The sequence below is a fragment of the Bos javanicus genome, chromosome 16 (genome assembly GCF_032452875.1).
Source record: "Bos javanicus breed banteng chromosome 16, ARS-OSU_banteng_1.0, whole genome shotgun sequence".
Lineage (NCBI taxonomy): Eukaryota > Metazoa > Chordata > Mammalia > Artiodactyla > Bovidae > Bos > Bos javanicus.
This window is the reverse complement of record NC_083883.1, coordinates 69,877,828-69,899,909: the sequence shown is the minus strand read 5'-3', so window position 1 is coordinate 69,899,909 and position 22,082 is coordinate 69,877,828. Positions and strand designations below refer to the sequence as shown.

The window sequence follows — 22,082 nt, the reverse complement described above, 5'->3', positions numbered from 1 at the left end:
CCACCACGCACACAGGAAAATAGCTTGACTTTTGAGGTGAACTTCTGAGATGTCAGAGACATGGACACCAAGTCCCATGCAGAACTCTGCTAAGTAATCCACAAATCTCTCTGAACAGAGGTTGATTTAATCAGTGGAATTAATAAGGCGCCAAAAACAGCAGGCCCAGCGGATAATACTGCTCTTATCTTGGAATAAGACTAAAGACAGAGCTACTCATAAAAAGTTAGAGATTTTGCAGTATTTCCCTAACTTAGAAGAATAAGGTTAAGGTTCAGATGAATTTAGAGGAAAGGCAACGCTTGTACACTGCAGGCGGGAGTGTAAACTTCTGTAGCCACTGCAGGGAACAGTGTGGAGGTTCCTCAAGAAATGAAAAATGAAACCACCACATGCCCCAGCCATTCCACTCCTGGGTACATATTTGGAAAAACAAAAACACGAATTCTAAAAGACACATGCACCTGCAAGTCCACAGCAGCAACGTTTCCAGCTGACGAACTGCGTGCTCTGCTCAGCCGCTTGGCCGTGTTCAGCTCTGCTGCGGACTCACCACGGCTCCTCCATCCATGGGAGTCTCCAGCCAAGAACACTGGAGTGGCTTGCCGTGCCCTCCTCCAGGGGATCTTCCCAACCCAGGGATCGAACCCAGGTCTCCTGCTTTGCAGGTGGATTCTTTAGTGCCTGAGCCACCAGGGAAGAAGCCCCTGACAAACTACAGAAACACCCTAGACACCCATCAGCAGATGAATGGATAGAGAAGATGCGGCAGGTGCACGCAGGCGCACGCGTGCACACGCGCGCACACACACACACACACGTCCATCAGCAGACGAATGGATAGAGAAGATGCGGCAGGTGCATGCAGGCGTGCGCGTGCACACACACACACACACACGTCCATCAGCAGATGAATGGATAGAGAAGATGCGGCAAGTGCACACACGCACACACACACACATCCATCAGCAGATGAATGGATAGAGAAGATGCGGCAGGTGCACGCAGGTGTGCACGTGTGCACGTGCACACGCACGCACACACACACGTCCATCAGCAGACGAATGGATAGAGAAGATGCGGCAAGCGCACGCAGGCACGCGCGTGCACACGTGCACACACACACACACACACACACGTCCATCAGCAGATGAATGGATAGAGAAGATGCAGCAGGTGCACGCAGGCATGCGCGCACACACACACACACACACACGTCCATCAGCAGATGAATGGATAGAGAAGATGCGGGAGGTGCACGCAGGCACACGCGTGCACGCGTGCGCACACACACACACACACACACAATGAAACAAGTAACGCAGCCATAAAAAGAACAAAATTTTGCCACGTGCAGCAACATTTTGGAGAGTGTTATACTAAGTGAAACATTTCAGACAGAGAAAGACAAATACTGTATGATATCACTTTTATATGGAATCTAAAAAAATATGACAAAGTACTGAATATAACAAAAAGAAGCAGACTCACAGACACAGAGAACAAACCAGCGGTGACCAGTTGAGGGAGGGAAGAGGAACAACATGGGGGTGGAGGAGTGGGAGGCACAGATTAGTGGACAAAAGAGAGGCTCAAGAATGTATTGAACAATATGGGGAACACAGCCAAGATTTTGTAATAATTGTAAACTGAAACTAACCTTTAAGAATTCTATAAAAATTAAAAAAAACGTTTTTAACTTGGGACTAATTTAGATTCCTCTCATGCACTGACACAGATAATTTCTAGCCTCTCAAAACTTAACACCTTTGTCTCCAGACACTCAACTCTCTCTCAGAGGCCACAGTAGGTGAGATGCCGAGCTCTGCCCATTGCACTCCCAACATACCTCGTGTTGCTTTTTTTGTTTCTATCCTATAGTGTAGTGGTGATAGTCCCTCAGTCGTGTCCAGCCTTTTGCAACCCCGTGGACTGTACCAGGCTCCTCTGTCCATGGGATTCTCCAGGCAAGAACACTGGAGTGGGTAGCCATTCCCTTCTCCAGGGGATCTTCCCCATCCTGGGAATTGAACCCGGGCCTCCCGCATTGCAGGCAGATTCTTTACCATCTGAGCTACACGGACCAACACCTAATTCCTATGTCATGCCAAGAACTCTCATCTGACATCCTCCTGCAAACAGTCTCATTGCTCTAATCCAGCAGTTCTCAAAGTGTGGGGTCTGTGAACCCCTGGATGGAGCCCACACATGTGAACCCCTCAGATGTTTCCAGCTTCTCTGCCGCCGCTCCCCTGAGTGGCCATCAGGATGGCCAGCTGACTCCTATCCAGTCACGCCTGCCACCTCACCCCTGCTCCTCCTCCCTCTGTCTAGAGCATCCCTTGCTCCCCCTGACCACCACCTGCCACAATGCTGCTCATCTTTTAACATGCAGTTCACACACCATTAGTCCCTCAAGCCCAAAACACAGGTAACCTCTCTCTACATAAAATCCTGATCATATTTTATCACACTTGGATTTGCATTCAGATTTTGCAAACCCAGGTCAGTGCTTGGAGCACACAGACACACAGTGGTGAGTGATCATGATTTATAAAATCAGAGCTGAGCATTGCAGTGGGCATGGCTTTTCCCTAAGATGGCTTTTCAAATATTTTAACTTTCCTGACGAAAGCTCTTCTCAATTACTCCAAAGCTACCAAAACTTTCCCAAGAATAAAAACCTAGCCTCATCCCTAATTTAACCCAAGAATGGACATTTTACTTCATAGACTCATTCAATAAACCCACGTGAGCACAAAATTATGTACCAGGCAACCATGGACAAGACAGAGAAGCTCCCTGTTTAAGCACCACAGAGAAGAAATTTCAGCTGACAATAAAAATGAAGGAAAGAAGGAACACCTTTAGATCCTGAAAGACCTCTAAAGTATGTATATAAAAGGGGATTTAGCAGGAAGTGCTGGATGGTTGGAGTGTATCCTACAGGCGCTCAAGGACAAGGAGGCGGTATTTGAATCAAGATCTGAACAAGCAGTCACAGGAAGACCCGGGGCTGAGCATTCCAGACAGAGGACGGACAGGACAAAGGCTCTGGAGTGGGACCAAGCTGAGAGGCTTAGAAGGAAAGACAGGGACGTTCCTGGGGCTCCAGTGGCTAAGACTTTGAGCTCCCAATGCAGGGGGCCCGGGTTCGATTCCTGGTCAGGAAACTAGACACCACATGCCACAACAAGAGTTCACATTCTGCAGCTAAGACCTGGTGCAGCCAAATAAATATACAAATATTTAAAAAAAAAAAAAAAGGAAGAGAGTGTTCAGTACTCAAGGCTAGTGTATGAGGCAGGGAAGGCTTCTGAGGAGGTAAGAAGAGGCATCTTTACTTTTCTCAGGGTCTTAGAAAACTTATCTCCATAAATGCAGGGACATTCTTCCAGGGAATACATGTGTAAATTCTTCTGAGATCTTGGAAGGAAAGAATTAAGTATCAAAAGAAGATAGAACATGAATTAAGAAAAAGGAAGATACACTTACCATAGGAAACAGTACATATTCTCTGAGGAAATCTTGAGAATCAAACTGATTATAATCTCCAAAATCAGCTGAAAAGAAAAGGGGGGAGGGTAGTCTTTATTATATGACATTAAAGATGGGATAAAATAGGGTAAACTTATTACTATATTTACTCTTCTCACCTCATCCTATTTCTGCACTATTATTAAATACAAACAACGCCAAGATGGGTTTGCTATTACTACCACTTTTACATAGCAATAATGTAAATATCAGCATGCAACCACTGCAACATAATTCTCTAGCAAGAATAGAGACATTTGAAAGTGATTCCTAATCTATTTTAAGAATTTAAAACAAACCTATATTTATCTTTTATGAAATATGTGCCAACACAGATCTTAAGACTATCTGCCAAGGGGACTTTTTAACACAAGGTTAATTTTGAGAACTGAAGAGCCAAACCCATCTGCATCTCTTCATATATTTGCAGCTGGAAATTCCCACTGTAAATCACCCTTGGCAAGCAGCGCTGCAAATTTTTACACCTCCTAAACAACTCCATGTGTTACAAGATGCCCCGAATTCTGTTTTGTCCTGTTTTTATCTCACAATTGTAAGTCTGAACACACATAAAATGAATACAGAGAACCTCTATCATAAATCAATAAATGTCTTGCATCTTATCCTACTTGCTCTCAACAACAATAAAAAAAATCAAAACAGTATGATATTTACATTTCATGTTAAATGTTCACTATCAGGTAGAAATGGATCCAGACATCTTTAAGGTAACAAAAATAAGCGGATCCACACAGAAGGCCAGGGTGAAGACGTTACCAAGAAGGCAGGGTTTCACCTACAAATATGCGTAAATTCCTACAAGTAATTACAAGGTGAGGCATTTGGAAATACCAAAGACCAAGAGCACTGCCTATTTCCAAGGTCAGTCATCTGTTATCATACTTTGTCACAGCTTATATCTCCGTTGATGTGACTTTCTAACTCCCAATGAAGGTTCTCAGAAAAAATATTCTACAAATATTATAGCTAGAGGATTTCATCAGATTGAATAGCAAACTTCAAGGATCCAAGTAAAAGGATCCTAGAGTAAGTTCACCAACTTCCTTTAGCCTGAAAGCGATCACTGAGGTCCTCCAATATCCAGGATGCTTGTAATGAGCCCAGTGATTGAAGAGTGAGAGGGGAAAAAAGAGAGTTAAAAAAAAGAAGAAGAAAAGGAAGCACTTAAAGGAGAAAGACCCAATTGGAAGATGAGGGACCCACCAGATCTTTCCATTCATCTCCCCATTAAGGGTATCTTCTCCACTGTTTGATTTTTCAATTATAACCACTGATGGTCCTCATATACAGTCTGGGCATTGCTCCTTCCTTTTCCAGTCTTTAGGTGAACAGATGAGATACAACATATTTTGCAGACTTCCAATCCACAGGGAGAAGCTAACTACTAAGTATCATATGGCCAACTAAAACTGCTAACCCATTAACATCCCAGGAATGAAAGTTATCAGGGAAAGGCTGCCACTTCAGGCATTTAAAGTCCAAGTTTAACTTCAGTGCAGAGTTTGGGATGAGAAGTTCAGTTCACAGTTTCTAAAACAACAATCCACACAGCAAGGACTCTGCAGCTGGCAGGCCTACATTTGGATGGTATCTGATTTTAAGCAAAGTAGCTACTGCAAGGGAAACATGTTTCTTTTTAAAAAGAAACTTGTCTTTTTATCTTCTTGTTTTTAACATGACTAAAGACAATGAAGCTACCAGTCAATAAAGAACAGTGTATAAATATATGTAAAAGATTACACAGTGTGCTACACAAATAGGTGTAAAAATTTACAGATTAAAAAGAAAAAAACAGCTGTCTGATTGATCTAGATCAGTGTAAGTAGGGTAGGTTGAAGGATAAATTGACTCTGACACACATTAGCTATCTCACATTACTACACTGCAGTTTAAATTTCTCTCTTTACCTGTCAGAATAAAGTACACTATAATGTCTTAGGCTCTCACACTTGAAACTGATGTGAAAGTCACAGAGTCGTAACATCAAGCCACAAAATATGACCACATTGGGCAGTGGAAAAATTCTAAGAAAATGGTCTACAAACCCTGCAATGGAGCTTTAATTAGAGGCAGGATGAAAACTGCTATTTCTTCAAATAAAACTAAAATTATACAAGCTTGAGCAATTTGCAAACAGCTTTGAGGAATCCACCATCCTGCCACCAAAAGTCACTACCTCTGCACTTTTAATGTAAGATAGCTCAAAATGCAAAAAGAGCTACAAAGGGATCATTTAAGTAAATTTAGCTTTTCCCTCTGAGAGGGTAGCGGTGCCAGCATTTAAGACCAGATGGATTGTCAAACACCGGTCCCCACTCTTACCTTGCACAGCTAAGCCCGCCAGCCGAATCACCTGTTCCAGCGAACACCGCAACCGCCCTTCAAGCACGTCTTTTTTGACTTGCAGGTAATACTGATATCTATTCATGGAAACAGAAGAAGAAATAACCTTAAAAACACATACTTGGAATATATTCCCACGCCATGAATGCCTCTAGATATGACGCCTTGTGTACACAGCAGGATACACAGGTGATGTCGATAAAGGTCAGGTCTATAAAAGATGGAAAGTGACCTCTGCCTGTGTTTGTCTTTGTTTGATGTGGCAGGTGCCATGTCCCCTTCGCTCTGAGTTCGAAAGTGCTCTCATCACATCATTTCATGGCAGGCCGGCAGGATGAGCTACTGATAAGGACCAGCTCTTCATAACAAGAGACTGAGGACGGGAGCACTCTTGCACACCTGGACACCCACAACACACAGCTGCCAAAGCCATGCAACAGTGTGCATTCCTGAAAAAAATTATGGAAACACACTGTTTTTTTAAATCCCAAGGTTACAGAGGGTAGAAGACAAACAGGCAAATCATTTAGAATTCTGCTAACGGACAGTATAAAGCTTTTCAGTCAGGCTCACCCTCCACATCTGCGACTCACAAAAATCTAATCGAATGTGACACTGAGCCTTCCAACCCAAAGTACATCCTCAAAGCAGCAAAGTGCAGACAGACAGAATGTGCCCATATACAACATCAACCTCAGACCAGACCACTGTTCTCAGAAGCTAACAGAGTGCTGTTGTTTTCTTGCCAATAAAATCATAATTAGAATTACCTAAGCGTTTAGAAATCTCCTTACCCCAAACCTTTACATCCCAGGACTCCACTTCCTTTGAATATACTCTTAAAACAAGCTACCTCTAGAACAGTCACACTTTTTAGGCATTAATTCTTGGCAAATGCTAACAACTTCTTCGCTCCTGATAACCACAACTCTGTAATGTCTTCAAAACTTCAGCATGTCAATCAAGGGAACTTAGGAGTGACCCAAAGCCCCGCTGTCTTGGAGAGAGGCAATCAGCCCTGAGAGCAAATTATTGCTGTCTCTGCCTTGATATCATGGACATCATTACATGCCAGTAGTACTGTTAATCATGCAGTCATGCCTGACTCTTTGTAACTCCATGCACTGTAGCCCACCAGTTCCTCGGTCCATGGGGTTCTCCAGGCAAGAATACTGGAGTGGGTAGCCATTCCTTTCTCCAGGGGATCTTCCCAACCCAGGGATCAAACTCAGGTCTCCTGCACTGGCAGGCGGATTCTTTACTGTCTGAGCCACTAGGGAAGCCATCATGTCAACCTAGCACCTATTTGAGAAGAAGAATCCAGTTCTCTCTACGGAACAGTTCTCTACTTCTTTCCTCTTGAGTCTACAGGACAGGGTAAAGACAGCCATGGCAGCCTCTGGTGGGAAAGTGCGTGTGAGTTGCTCAGTCATGTCCGACTCTTTGCAACACCATGGATTGGGGCCCACCAGGCTTCTCTGCCCACGGGATTTTCCAGGCAAGCATACAGGAGTCGGTTGCCGTTCCCTTCTCCAGGGGATCTTCTTGACCCAGGGATCGAACCCAGGTCTCCCACACTGTAGGCAGACTCTTCACTATCTGAGTCACTAGGGAAGTCTCTGGTGGGAAAACCTTTAATTAAAATTAGAAAGACCAACACTGAGTTATCTAAAAATTTTTTCTAGTCAAACTTAATATCTATTAGAAAAGCCACCTATTTTTCCTACCATCATTTTATCTTTCACCTAAAATATTCATAATCATTTTACAAGGTCCATTATGAGAAGGCGATGGCACCCCACTCCAGTACTCTTGCCTGGAAAATCCCATGGACGGAGGAGCCTGGTAGGCTGCAGTCCATGGGGTCGCTAAGAGTCGGACACGACTGAGTGAGTTCACTTTCACTTTTCACTTTCATGCACTGGAGAAGGAAATGGCAACCCACTCCAGTGTTCTTGCCTGGAGAATCCCAGGGACGGGGGAGCCTGGTGGGCTGCCATCTATGGGGTCGCACAGAGTCGGACACGACTGAAGCGACTTAGCAGCAGAAGCATATATATATATATATATGTTATATATATAATTTATTCTTACTTTTTCTTGGTTAAAAATTGTTTTATTCTCTTAGCAAATTTCAATAAAATTATATAAAGTTATACAGTGTAGCAGGGCTTCCCAGGTGACACGGTGGTAATGAATCTGACTGCCAGTGCAGAAGATACAGGAGATGTGGGTTTGAATTCTGAGTCAGGAAGATCCCCTGGAGGAGTAAAAGGTGACCACTCCAGTATTCTTGCCAGGAGAATCCCATGGACAGAGGAGCCTGGCGGGCTACAGTCTGTGGGGTCGTAGAGTTGGACACGACTGAGCACACATACAGTGCAGTGTTATCAGCCACAGCCACGCTATACATTAGTTCCTCAGCTCTTATTCGTCTTCTGTCTAAATGTTTGTACCCTTTTACCAACCTTCCCCTATTGTCCCTACCTCTCAGGGGGTCCACTAGTGAGTCAGTAATTTGACTTCCTGTCAAAATCAGCTGACTAAATCAACTAAGGCTGTACATCGAGGCTGCATATTGTCACTCTGCTTCTTTAACTTATGTGCAGAGGACATCATGAGAAACGCTGGGCTGGATGAAGCACAAGCTGGAATCAAGATTGCCAGGAGAAATATCAATAACCTCAGACATGCAGATGACACCACCCTTATGGCAGAAAGAGAAGAACTAAAGAGCCTCTTGATGAAAGTGAAAGAAGAGAATGAAAAAGTTGACTTAAAACTCAACATTGAGAAAACTAAGATCATGGTTTCTGGTCCCATCACTTCATGGCAAATGGATGGAGAAACAGTGAAAACAGTGACAGACTTTATTTTGGGGGGCTCCATTTTCACTGCAGATGGTGACTGCAGCCATGAAATTAAAAGATGCTTGCTCCTTGGAAGAAGAGTTATGATCAACCTAGACAGCATATTAAAAAGCAGAGACATTACTTTGCCAACAAAGGTCCATCTAGTCAAAGCTATGGTTTTTCCAGTGGTCATGTATGGATGTGAGAATTGGACTATGAAGAAAGCTTAGCGCCGAAGAATTGATGCTTTTGAACTGTGGTGTTGGAGAAGACTCTAGAGAGTCCCTTGGACTGCAAGGAGATCCAACCAGTCCATCCTAAAGGAAATCAGTCCTGAATATTCACTGGAAGAACTGATGCTGAAGCTGAAACTCCAATACTTTGGCCACCTGATGAGAAGAACTGACTCACTGGAAAAGACCCTGATGCTGGGAAAGACTGAAGGCTGGAGGAGAAGGGGATGACAGAGGAAGAGATGGTTGGATGGCATCACTGACTCAATGGACATGAGTTTGAGTAAACTCCAGGAGTTGGTGATGGACAGGGAGGCCTGGCGTGCTGCAGTTCATGGGGTCACAAAGAGTCAGACACGAATGAGTGACTGAACTGAACTCAATTAATGTACATAACAAGTATCTTTGCTGATTTTCAGAGACAAGTCCCTGGTATATGTAGAAAAACTCTTTGTGTCCACTCACTACTCTGAGTTCAGAGGACACAGCCTTGCCCTCACCTACTCATTGTATTCTTAGCTGGTTAAAGGCATCGTGGAGTCAAAATCTCAACAAATAGGAACAGAGGTTACATCAAAAAACTTGTGATTGAAAGTCTTTTCCTGGTAATCAAGTGGCAGTCTGCTGCTTCTGAGTGTGCACAATTTGGAGCAAATACTAGATAGGACGCTTTTAAAAAGCCTGTAAAGTTGAAGCTACCGCCCTCACGTGTGTGTGTGTGTGTGTGCGCGCACGAGTGCGTGTGCGTGTGCGTGTGTGTTTCTTTGTTGACGGAGTTTCTGGAAATAACATACGATGGCGGGAAAAGGGGAAGCCATGACCCACCTGCTTACTCTTCATAGGAGAGAATCGGAGTAAATGAAAATATTTTGAAGCAATAACTGTACACGAATTAAAAAAGAAACAGCATGAGAGCAGATCAAAGTACTGAAGACCTAAGAAACCTGAATCGCTGCAGAGTTAAAATATGTTACACGTTACCTTCTAGCTTCCATTTTTCCTCCCTGTTCACTCAGGTCAAGTCCCCAAGCTCAGGCATATTTTTCAGACGTTTCACCCAAGGAGAGTTACCATCACAGAAGGGCAGTCTCATACATTCCTGGGATCCACACGCCTGCTGTTTGCCTGCATGTCTCCTGTTCCAAGGGGAGGGATGGCCAGCCTGCACATGGCAAGTGCCAAGGGTCACAGGTTCCATGGTTTCATTCAAGAGCCCCAACAAAAATGCTTTACACTGGCAGCTTTGCTTCAAGGAGCATGCACCCTCATTAAGTATCAATACAAGCAAAGCTCAGGGCTTTACAGCCCTTACTTAAATAACAGAGTCATGCCTAAAACCATAATCTACTGATGTACACTATTAGTTCATCTCCTGGAAGAAAGCTAGGAGAGAAACACAGGCATCAGGAGCTTTCTTCTCATGCAAAGCTACAGTCCATGTTTTCTCTGGTGTCCTCCACCCTTCCTTCAAGGTTTCTCCTCAGTATCTCTCTGCCTCGCTGTTTCCCTGTCCCCAGACTGGTTCTTGATTTTTCTCTGGCACCTCTCTTGTGCTTCTGGGCCAGTTTTCCAGGAAACAGTAAAAGGTCTACTCATTCATGTAAGGTAACTTCTCCTTCAAAAGACTTAAGGAATTGCTTGGGAGATTTTCACTGAAGATCTTTTATGCTTAGAAACTGGTGGGTCTTCCCTGGTGGCTCAGATGGTAAAGAATCTACCTGCAATGTGGGAGACCCAGGTTCGATCCCCGGGTTGGGAATATCTCCTGGAGAAGGAAACGACAATCCACTCCACTCTCGTTGCCTGGAGAATTCCATGGACAGAGGAACCTGGTGGGCTATAGTCCAAGGGGATATAGAGAGTTGGACATGACTGAGGGACTAACACTTTCATGGAAGATCTTTTACACTTATAACCTAGCTGGTTCTCAGACAGAACACCTTCCTATGGAAACCCAGGCAAACAAGGGGGTCCTTAGGCATCAAAGATCTTTCAAGTGGCAAGAATTCACTGTGAAAGCAGATAGATCTTTAAAGAAGAGTCACTTAGAATCAGAAGACCACACTTTTAAAACTAGGGGAATAAGAAAAGAGGGATAAGGAAAAGTGTTAACTTCAGCTTATGACCAGAGAACCCTCCACCTGTGGCTTTTTTCAGAAAAGTTCAGTTCAGTTCAGTTCAGTCACTCAGTCGTGTCCAACTTTTTGCGACCCCATGAATTGCAGCATGCCAGGCCTTAAGTTCACTTAAACTCATGTCCATCAAGTTAGTGATGCCATCCAGCCATCTCATCCTCTGTCATCCCCTTCTCCTCCTGCCCTCAATCTTTCCCAGAATCAGGGTCTTTTCAAATGAGTCAACTCTTCACATGAGGTGGCCAAAGTACTGGAGTTTCAACTTCAGAATCAGTCCTTCCAAAGAACACCCAGGACTGATCTCCTTTAAGATGGACTGGTTGGATCTCCTTGCAGTCCAAGGGACTCTCAAGAGTCTTCTCCAACATCACAGTTCAAAACCATCAATTCTTCATTGCTCAGCTTTCTTCACAGTCCAACTCTCACATCCATACAGGACCACTGGAAAAACCATAGCCTTGACTAGACGGACCTTTGTTGGCAAGGTAATATCTCTGCTTTTCAATTTACTATTTAGGTTGGTCACAACTTTCCTTCCAAGGAGTAAGCATCTTTTAATTTCATGGCTGCAATCACTACCTGCAGTGATTTTGGAGCCCCCCAAAATAAAATCTGACACTGTTTCCCCATCTATTTGCCATGAAGTGATGCCATGATCTTAGTTCTTTTTCACTCTCCTCTTTCACTTTCATCAAGAGTTATAGGATATTAAAAACAAATAAACAAAACATCCCAAAACCTCAAGAACAGACTCTCAGGATAGGAAGGAATGTTAATGCTTATTGAAGAAAGCTACAATGGGAATCTCATAAGAACAACATGCACAAAACCCCAAACCCAAACAAGCCAGAAGACACAATTTCAAGGTGGGACGGGAGAGTAAAGCTTGCCTACTCCTCCTATTCATAGTGTTTGAAATTCTTCTATATGCATGAAACCATCCTAGCTCAAGTGGTTTCGACTCATTTTCTACTCCCCACATGGATATTAACACATAGTCATTCAGCATGTCCTTGTACATCCAACTCGGCTAGAAGCTGAAGAGTTCCTGGAGAAGTCTAAGGCAGTCTCTGCCCTGCAAGGATGCTCATCATCTCTCAGGCCTCTGCTGTCACGGCTTCTCTTTCTAGTGCACTATTAAGGGTTTTAATGCTTAAGAACCAGTGAGTAAAAGCATTGTAAAAGGTATTATCCTAGCATTAGCTACCACAGCTAGAAGGCTTTTGCCCATCACCTGGAGGCAAGAATGATCAGCTGAGACCTTGGGGAAATACAATCCACAGGATCCAGCTAAACAATAGTCATGATTTTTTTGACCTTGCTGATCCCAACTTTCAGCTACAATTATCACTTCTATAAAACATGTGAGCAGGTTCTATTACAGATCCATGCAATGCTAGGCAACAGCGAATCCCAATCCACTAGCAGGGAACACCAGGATTTTTCCTGGTCCTTTAGGTTAAATGTAGTCTAATACTGGGAAACTAAACCGAGGAGCTGAAGAATGCAGTGCTCTTTCCTGGAAGCCATCCAGACTACAAGAGAATCTGAATAGCGTTAATGATATGGTACAACAGCCATTTGAGATTGTGGATATTACTACATGAGATCACAGACACGGGAATGGAATCTGAACCACTTTGTTAATTGATTGTTTGCTACATTTCTGCTCAAAAGGCACTTTTATAAAATATAATAATTCTATCCTATATGAAGACCAAATTAGAGAATATGAGCTGAAATTCTATTTCTAGAGTGTTTGGTTTTTGCTTATTTTTGATTAGAGATTCAATTCTAACAGAAGTCAAATGTAACAGTGAATCCTATTTTGGAAACATGCAATTTCATGGAAGTATACTCCACTCCACCCTGTCATAGCTTTGGGTGGAGGGGGAAAAGAAAAAAACCAATCTTTGTGCCAGGAAAGTAAGTATTTGCCAACTTTCCAAAGGGATCCTCTTTGAAAACCCAGGCCCACAAGGAAAACTTTTAAATAATTTTTATATTCAAAGACCTGGAAATAGTCCATCTGACTGCTGAGGTCCAATGAATGGTTTTAGGTGAAGATTTTGCTTTCTCTCTAAAAAACAGTGGACATAATTGTACTTGTTGAATAAGGGTAACATTTCTATTTTCAAAGTTTTTTGTTTTGAATCTCAAGAGAACAGTAATTTGTGGATTGAATGCAGGTTTCTCTGGGTAAAGTAACAAAGGCTTCCTGGTAATTGGTGCTATTAAACATCACACTTGGAAACTAGAAGTCACTAAGAATCTATCCCTAGAGGTTTCATCTGTCTTGAATTTGTTTTTGTTCAATCACTAAGTCATGTCCAACTCTTTGCAACCCCAAGAACTGTAGCATGCCAGGATCCTCTGACCTTCAGTATCTCCCAGAGTTTGCTCAAATTCATGTCCATTGAATCAGTGATGTTATCTAATCATCTCATCCTCTGCCATCTGCTTCTCCTTTTGCCTTCAGTCTTTCCCAGCATCAGGATATTTTCTATACAAACTCAAGAAAATAAGTGACTTTTCCATGTTCCCTTCTCTCCCTAATATTATGAAAAGAAAGTTAAAAAAAAAAACCCTGCTGCTGCTGCTAAGTCACTTCAGTCGTGTCCGACTCTAGCGACCCCATGGACTGCAGCCTACCAGGCTCCTCTGTCCATGGGATTTTCTAGGCAAGAACACTGGAGTGGGTTGCCATTTCCTTCTCCAATGCATGAAAGTGAAAAGTGAAAGTGAAGTCGCTCAGTCAAGTCCGACTCTATGGATCCCATGGACTGCAGCCTACCAAGCTCCTCTGTCCATGGGATTTTCTAGGCAAAAGTACTGGAGTGGGGTGCCTTTACAGTGAGTTAAATCAACAAGGCATTCAGTACTTCTGCCAGTGGTATCGAAGGACTCTTTGAAAACCCCATAACATTATCCTCAATGTTTACAGATGTACTGCTAAGATCTTTCATCTCTCATTTTAATTCACATATGAGGACTCTATCTAAGCACTTGTGCAAGCCTATTTTACTTGCAGGTCTATTAATACTTCTCAAATTGAGAAATTCCATGTGTTGGCCTGGAAAGGATGGACTGTACTGCCACAGAATCACAGATAAGGCGGGAGAACTCGGAGGCAGAGTACGTGGTGCTTTTCAAGTACTCCTCCCACCCCTCTCACAAACGAAATATTCTTTCCAAGTCCAGTTCAGCAGAAATGTCTTAAACACAGGATAGACATGAAAATCTGAAAGCTTTACAATGTGACTTGGGGGGGACTTCCCTGGCGGTCCAGTGGTTAAGACTCTGCCTTTCAATGCAGAGGGCTCAGGTTCGATCCCAGGTCAGGGAACTAAGATCCCACGTGCTATGCTACCAAAAACTAAAAAATAAATAAAATTAAGATGTGATTTTTGTTGGGCTTCTACCCACGAGGGCAAGACCCTGGGCCGAAATCACAGGATGATGGAGGCGGGAGGGCGAAAGGTCAGTGTCACTGTTCTGAATGTCTGCCGAAATGCACCACGGGGCTGCCCCTCCCAGGGGGCACAGCCACCTACCAAATTAACTCTGCGATTAGCTCTGGGGTCAGTGACATGGAGGAGGAAATGGCACGTGTGGATTCCAAGCAGAAGCCTTCCAAGCCCGTGTCTGGCTCCCTGTTCTGCCTCCCTCTGCCGTGAGACGTGCAGCACCCAAGTAGGCACTGTTGCTGTTAGTCTGAGCCCCAGAGAAGACGGCAGTGGACACGGTGGACATGGAAGGTGGTGAGGAGTGAGGCTTTGGTTTTGAAAGCCACAGACAGCTGGAGGTCATACACTGTGGCAGCATGAGTTTGCCTAAGCAATCTAAGGGAAGGATTTCAACAACTCAAATCCAGGTCTTTCGTTTCTAAAGAAGGAAACTCCCTTAAGGGAGGAGAAGGACTGGTCCAAGGTAATACTGCTCCTTAAAGGCAGGACGACACAGACCAGAGCTTGGAGATCCATTTCTGCACGGCATCCACAAGGTGAGGAGAGTGGGATCGGATTCCCAGCCATTGTAGGCAAGCCATCAATTTCACTGAAGTCGAAAAGTATTGTAGAAATAAAAGTACAGGAAATTCCGTGGTAGTCCAGTGGTTAGGACTCGAAGTTTTCACTGCTGGGTTCAATCCATGACTGGGGAACTAAGATCCTGCAAGCCGTGCAGCACAGCCACATTAAAAAGAGAGAGAGAAATGAAAATACAAACACCACTGCCGGGTGATTTTCATGATCCCAGGCTTTTCAATAACCACGCTGCCCTCCCGCCCCTGTTAGAGCATCTATGCCAGAGCGAATGAGACAAACACTGACATAGAAGCTGTTCTGTGAAAACATTACACGACATGTTTCACAGTTTGGCCCGTGGATCACTCAGATCTGTGTTTTCTCCCAGCAGTAGCCTCTGGGATATTTCACGTTCCTCCCCCGGAGGCAGAAGGAAGGAAAAAGAGACTGAGCTATGCATTCTAACTACTCATTGACAACCTTGAAAGATGCACTGAAGTAAAAAAGTAAAATCTAGAGACTGGGTTCTCGGATTACAGGCTCCTACCTAAAAGGAGAGGCTATACCCAGAAGCAGGTGCAGACTAGTCTCTTAAATGCATTTATTTCTAAACGCAACATGTTTTTCAAAGAGTAAACAGGAGTTCATCATCAGTGTTACATACAGTCTTTACTGCCTTGCATGGAGTAAAGATACTTCCCTATTTGGATCATTAAAAGTTACATAGACTTCACTCAATTAAGGTATTAATAACACTTGAAGCTGTCTGATCAGCACATACCATCCACAGATTGACCTCTTTTACGCCCAGTGCCCAAGGAGATCTGGGACAGAAAGAAAATGCTCTTTCATAGTTAAGAACACGTCAGTAAAAGCACTCTGTTTGCCTATCGATCTATGCACATGCAGTGCTACTATCAGAGGGCCACATATGCCTTCCCCTTCTCTACAGTTCAAGGTCAGTCCGACCCTTCTCTACAGTTCAAGGTCAGTCCAATCAACCCCTCTCTTCCCACACGCACGGTCAGTAGCACAGTGACAATCTAGAGAGAGGGGGCATTATCGGTGCCCTGAAAATCCATCCTGAAAATCCCCAAACTGTGAAGCTTTTCCATAAAACTACTGGGATGAGAGAATGAGAGAGAAAGACAGATTGTTTTTCCACTGTTATTATTAAGAAAAGGGTAAAGGTCAGGAGGGGCGGCTGTGGGGAGATACCCCTCATCCAAGGTAAAAGAAACCCAAGTTAGACGGTAGGTGTTGCGAGAGGGCATCAGAGGGCAGACACACTGAAACCATAATCACAGAAAACTAGTCAATCTAATCACATGGACCACAGCCTTGTCTAACTCAATGAATCTAAGCCGTGCCATGTGGGGCCACCCAAGATGGGCAGGTCATGGTGGAGAGGTCTGACAGAATGTGGTCCACTGGAGAAGGGAATGGCAAACCACTTCAGTATTCTTGCCTTGAGAACCCCATGAACAGTATGAAAAGGCAAAATGATAGGACACTGAAAGAGAAACTCCCCAGGTCTGTAGATGCCCAAAATGCTACTGGAGATCAGTGGAGAAATAACTCCAGAAAGAATGAAGGGATGGAGCCAAAGCAAAAACAATACCCAGCTGTGGATGTGACTGGTGATAGAAGCAAGGTCTGATGCTGTAAAGAGCAATATTGTATAGGAACCTGGAATGTTAGGTCCATGAATCAAGGCAAATTAGAAGTGGTCAAACAAGAGATGGCAAGAGTGAATGTCGACATTCTAGGAATCAGCGAACTGATATGGACTGGAATGGGTGAATTTAACTCAGATGACCATTATATCTACTCCTGTGGGCAGGAATCCCTTAGAAGAAATAGAGTAGCCATCATGGTCAACAAAAGAGTCCAAAATGCAATACCTGGATGCAATCTCAAAAATGACAGAATGATCTCTGTTCGTTTCCAAGGCAAACCATTCAATATCACAGTAATACAAGTCTATGCCCCGACCAGTAATGCTGAAGAACCTGAAATTGAACGGTTCTCTGAAGACCTACAAGACCTTTTACAACTAACACCCAAAAAAAAGATGTCCTTTTCATTATAGGGGACTGGAATGCAAAAGAAGGAAGTCAAGAAACAGCTGGGGTAACAGGCAAATTTGGCCTTGGAATACGGAATGAAGCAGGGCAAAGGCTAATAGAGTTTTGCCAAGGAACACACTGGTCATAGAAACACCCTCTTCCAACAACACAAGAGAAGACTCTACACATGGACATCACCAGATGGGCAACACCAAAATCAGATTGATTATATTCTTTGCAGCCAAAGATGGAGAAGCTCTAGACAGTCAGCAAAAACAAGACCGGGAGCTGACTGTGGCTCAGATCATGAACTCCTTATAGCCAAATTCAGACTTAAATTGAAGAAAGTAGGGAAAATCACTAGACCATTCAGGTATGACCTAAATCAAATTCCTTATGATTATACAGTGGAAGTGAGAAATAGATTTAAGGGCCTAGATCTGACAGATAGAGTGCCTGATGAACTATGGACAGAGGTTCGTGACATTGTACAGGAGATAGGGATCAAGACCATCCCCATGGAAAAGAAATGCAAAAAAGCAAAATGGCTGTCTGGGGAGGCCTTACAAATAGCTGTGAAAAGAAGAGAAGTGAAAAGCAAAGGAGAAAAGGAAAGATACAAGCATCTGAATGCAGAGTTCCAAAGAATAGCAAGGAGAGATAAGAAAGCCTTCCTCAGCGATCAATGCAAACAAATAGAGGAAAATGACAGAATGGGAAAGACTAGAGATCTCTTCAAGAAAATTAGAGATACCAAGGGAACATTTCATGCAAAGATGGGCTCGATAAAGGACAGAAATGGTATGGACCTAACAGAAGCAGAAGCTATTAAGAAGAGGTGGCAAGAATACACAGAAGAACTATACAAAAAAGATCTTCACAACCAAGATAATCATGATGGTGTGATCACTCACCTACAGCCAGACATCCTGGAATGTGAAGTCAAGTGGGCCTTAGAAAGCATCACTACGAACAAAGCTAGTGGAGGTGATGGAATTCCAGTTGAGCTATTTCAAATCCTGAAAGATGATGCTGTGAAAGTGCTGCACTCAATATGCCAGCAAATTTGGAAAACTCAGCAGTGGCCAGAGGACTGGAAAAGGTCAGTTTTCATTCCAATCCCAAAGAAAGGCAATGCCAAAGAATGCTCAGACTACCACACAATTGCACTCATCTCACACGCTAGTAAAGTGATGCTCAGAATTCTCCAAGCCAGGCTTCAGCAATATGTGAACCGTGAACTTCGTGATGTTCAAGCTGGTTTTAGAAAAGGCAGAGGAACCAGAGATCAAATTGCCAACATCTGCTGGATCATGGAAAAAGCAAGAGAGTTCCAGAAAAACATCTATTTCTGCTTTATTGACTATGCCAAAGCCTTTGACTGTGTGGATCACAATAAACTGTGGGAAATTCTGAAAGAGATGGGAATACCAGACCACCTGACCTGCCTCTTGAGAAACCTATATGCAGGTCAGGAAGCAACAGTTAGAACTGGACATGGAACAACAGACTGCTTCCAAATAGGAAAAGGATGTATATTGTCACCCTGCTTGTTCAACTTCTATGCAGAGTACATCATGAGAAATGCTGGGCTGGAAGAAGCACAAGCTGGAATCAAGATTGCCAGGAGAAATATCAATAACTTCAGATACGCAGATGACACCACCCTTATGGCAGAAAGTGAAGAGGAACTAAAAAGCCTCTTGATGAAAGTGAGAGAGGAGAGTAAAAATGTTGGCTTAAAGCTCAACATTCAGAAAATGAAGATCATGGCATCTGGTCCCATCACTTCATGGGAAATAGATGGGGAAACAGTGGAAACAGTGGCAGATTTTATTTTGGGGGGCTCCAAAATCACTGCAGATGGTGACTACAGCCATGAAATTAAAAGATGCTTACTCCTTGGAAGGAAAGTTATGACCAACCTAGATAGCATATTCAAAAGTGGAGACATTACTTTGCCAACAAAGGTCTGTCTAGTCAAGGCTATGGTTTTTCCTGTGGTCATGTATGGATGTGAGAGTTGAACTGTGAAGAAAGCTGAGCACTGAAGAATTGATGCTTTTGAACTGTGGTGTTGGAGAAGACTCTTGAGAGTCCCTTGGACTGCAAGGAGATCCAACCAGTCCATTCTAAAGGAAATCAGTCCTGGGTGTTCATTGGAAGGACTGATGCTAAAGCTGAAACTCCAATACTTTGGCCACCTCATGCGAAGAGTTGACTCATTGGAAAAGATTCTGATGCTGGGAGGGATTGGGGGAAGAAGGAGAAGGGGATGACAGAGGATGAGATGGCTGGATGGCATCACTGACTCGATGGACGTGAGTCTGGGTGAATTCCGGGAGTTGGTGATGGACAGGGAGGCCTGGCGTGCTACGATTCATGGGGTCGCAAAAAGTCAGACACGACTAAGCGACTGAACTGAACTGAACTGAAGACTTAAACTGTCCTTTCCTCATTAGAAAACTCTTTAGTAACATCAGCAATATCAGAAGAATCTTGCTAGAAAGTCCTAGAAACCCAGTTCTTCCAGGATACTGCAATAGGTGCTGAAACGCTCGCATTACTTTCTGGTTGGCATTACATTGGGCCAATAAGAAATAAACATACAAATTTCTCTACTACAAAAAAAAAAGGAGGAGATTGAAGATAAGCTGCCCTTAAAGTCTGGATATGGGATGGCAAAGCATAATTCTAATTCTTAGACTGACAGAGGTACCAATATGAGAGAAACAGCACGTCCCAGCCATTCGGAAGGGTGTTCACAGCTGTAAATCCAGATAATAGAGAGGGTGGCCCACCCTGTTCTCCATCTGCCAGGACCAGATAAACAGTACACACGTCAGCGTGAAAGTGAAAGTCGCTCAGTCGTGTCCAGCTCTCTGCGACCCCCTGGACTATACAGTCCATGGAATTCTCCAAGGCCAGAATACTGGAGTGGGTAGCCTTTCCTTTCTCCAAGGGGTCTTCCCAACCAGGTCTCCCACATTGCAGGCAGATTCTTTACCAGCTGAGCCACAAGGGAAGCCCAAGAATACTGGAGTGGGTAGTCTCTCCCTTCTCCAGCAGATCTTCCTGACCCAGAATTGAACTGAGGTCCCCTGCATTGCAGGCAGATTCTTTACCAGCTGAGCTACCAGGGAAGCCCACGCGTGAGCAGGCAACCCGACAAATCTGAAGGCTCCCCTCTCTCAGCCCCTCTGTCCTCAAAGCCTCCAAGGAGATTCCAGTTTGTGGTTATTCAAGTATAATAATGTGTTTGGTACCTGAGCAATGCACTATCTAAAATCTTTTCTATTTAATGAAATGTTCAAGTTGACAGTCAATTAAAACTCCGCATCATCAAGCGGCTGACAGATTTCAACACTGCCTGCAATTATGCAAAACTGAAACAAACCAACAGAGAGGGGAAGAAAGAAAGGAAAAGGCTAAAACCATAACTCGACAAAGAGAACCTTAAAAGGGAAAGTTATTCTTCTTGCCTTTTTCACAGAACATATGCATACCTGAAAATACAAACATGTGCATACATTCAAACCCATACAGACAAGACTGTCTTGGCAATCACTGATCAATATTCCATTTTGCCAGAGACACCTAACTTCTTACCTAGACTCCTTAAGTTTCAGTGAGTCAAAGGATTGCAATTCCTTCCTAAAAAGGATAATGTTTGTTTAAATGCACACAAACACACATGGGCCTTAACTGCTAGTGAAAAAAAGGCCAATGATAGCCAGGTGTTGCAAAAGAGCAAAGCATGCCACAACCTGATCCTTGTTTTCTGCTCTTGAACTCTTGCATTAATTATAACAAATTACAGGGAATCCAAGTACAGTTTATATGTACAATAAGCTCCCTAATAATAGCCTATAATTTAATCAAGGGTTCTTTTTAAACTAGAAAAACTCATTTTCTACAATACATCCTAGACAGAGAACGTCAATACGCTGACAGTACTTCTTTCTGTCCCACTATGTGCTACTGGGTACAGATTGCTCTACGTTAATCACATCAATGGAATTTTAAAGAGCCAAATACGTTTCCCTGCTGTGAACTGTGATGCCCTAAAGTAGTGAAACAAGGCAACAGCGGTAGAAATACTTCATCTCCAAAAAAAAAAACCACACTGACCTCAAGTGTGTGATGTTAAAACAGAACCTGAGTCTGTTTTGCCCTGGCGGAAAAAACACACCGACTTAGAAGAGTTCAGCAATTGCTCAGAATGTGGAGTCATCATCTGACCCAGCAACCCCACTCCTAGGTGTACACCCAAGAGAACTGAGAACGCATATTCACACAGAAACTGGTACACAAACAGCACCATCATCTGTAACAACCAATAAAGCGGAAACAATCCAACACCCATCAACCCATGAACGGATAAACAAAGTGTGGTCGAGTCATGCAATGGAACAGTATTTAGCCACAAAAATGAACCAGGTATTGACACACTGCTACAACACGGATAACTCCGAAAACATTAGGCTAAGTGAAATAACGCAAGACAAAAAAGGCCATGTATTGGATAATTCTATTCACACAAAATGTCCAAGAACAGACAAATCCATAGGGATAGAAAGTAGACTAGCGGTTGCCAGAGTCTGGGAGACAAGGGGAGGGGGTATGACTGCTGATGTTCTGAAATTAGAGAGTGGTGATGGCTGTGGGTAACTTTGTATATATAGTAAAAACCACTGAACTGTATACTTTACCATGATTAAAATAGTAAATATTATATTATGTGAATTGTATCTCAACAAAACGAAATATCCAATAACCCTACTCAGGAGGAAGTCCTGAGACAGCACAATAGGCTCTTCAGGGTTCACTCGGAGCTACTTTCTTTCTAGTTTTATGCCTCAGCAGG

At 43.4% G+C, this 22,082-nt stretch overlaps 1 protein-coding gene across 2 annotated transcripts in view; it reads right to left on the bottom strand.

Moving 5' to 3' along the window:
- The window catches only part of PTPN14 (protein tyrosine phosphatase non-receptor type 14), a 196,204-nt gene that overhangs the window by 54,877 nt on the left and 119,245 nt on the right, over positions 1-22,082 (bottom strand). For both annotated transcript variants that reach the window (XM_061383514.1, XM_061383515.1), the window contains exons 4-5: positions 5,881-5,978; positions 3,496-3,563 (exon numbers count right to left, since the gene is read on the bottom strand). In XM_061383514.1, the coding sequence (XP_061239498.1) occupies positions 3,496-3,563; positions 5,881-5,978 (166 nt within the window). The remainder of the gene's footprint in view (positions 1-3,495; positions 3,564-5,880; positions 5,979-22,082) is intronic.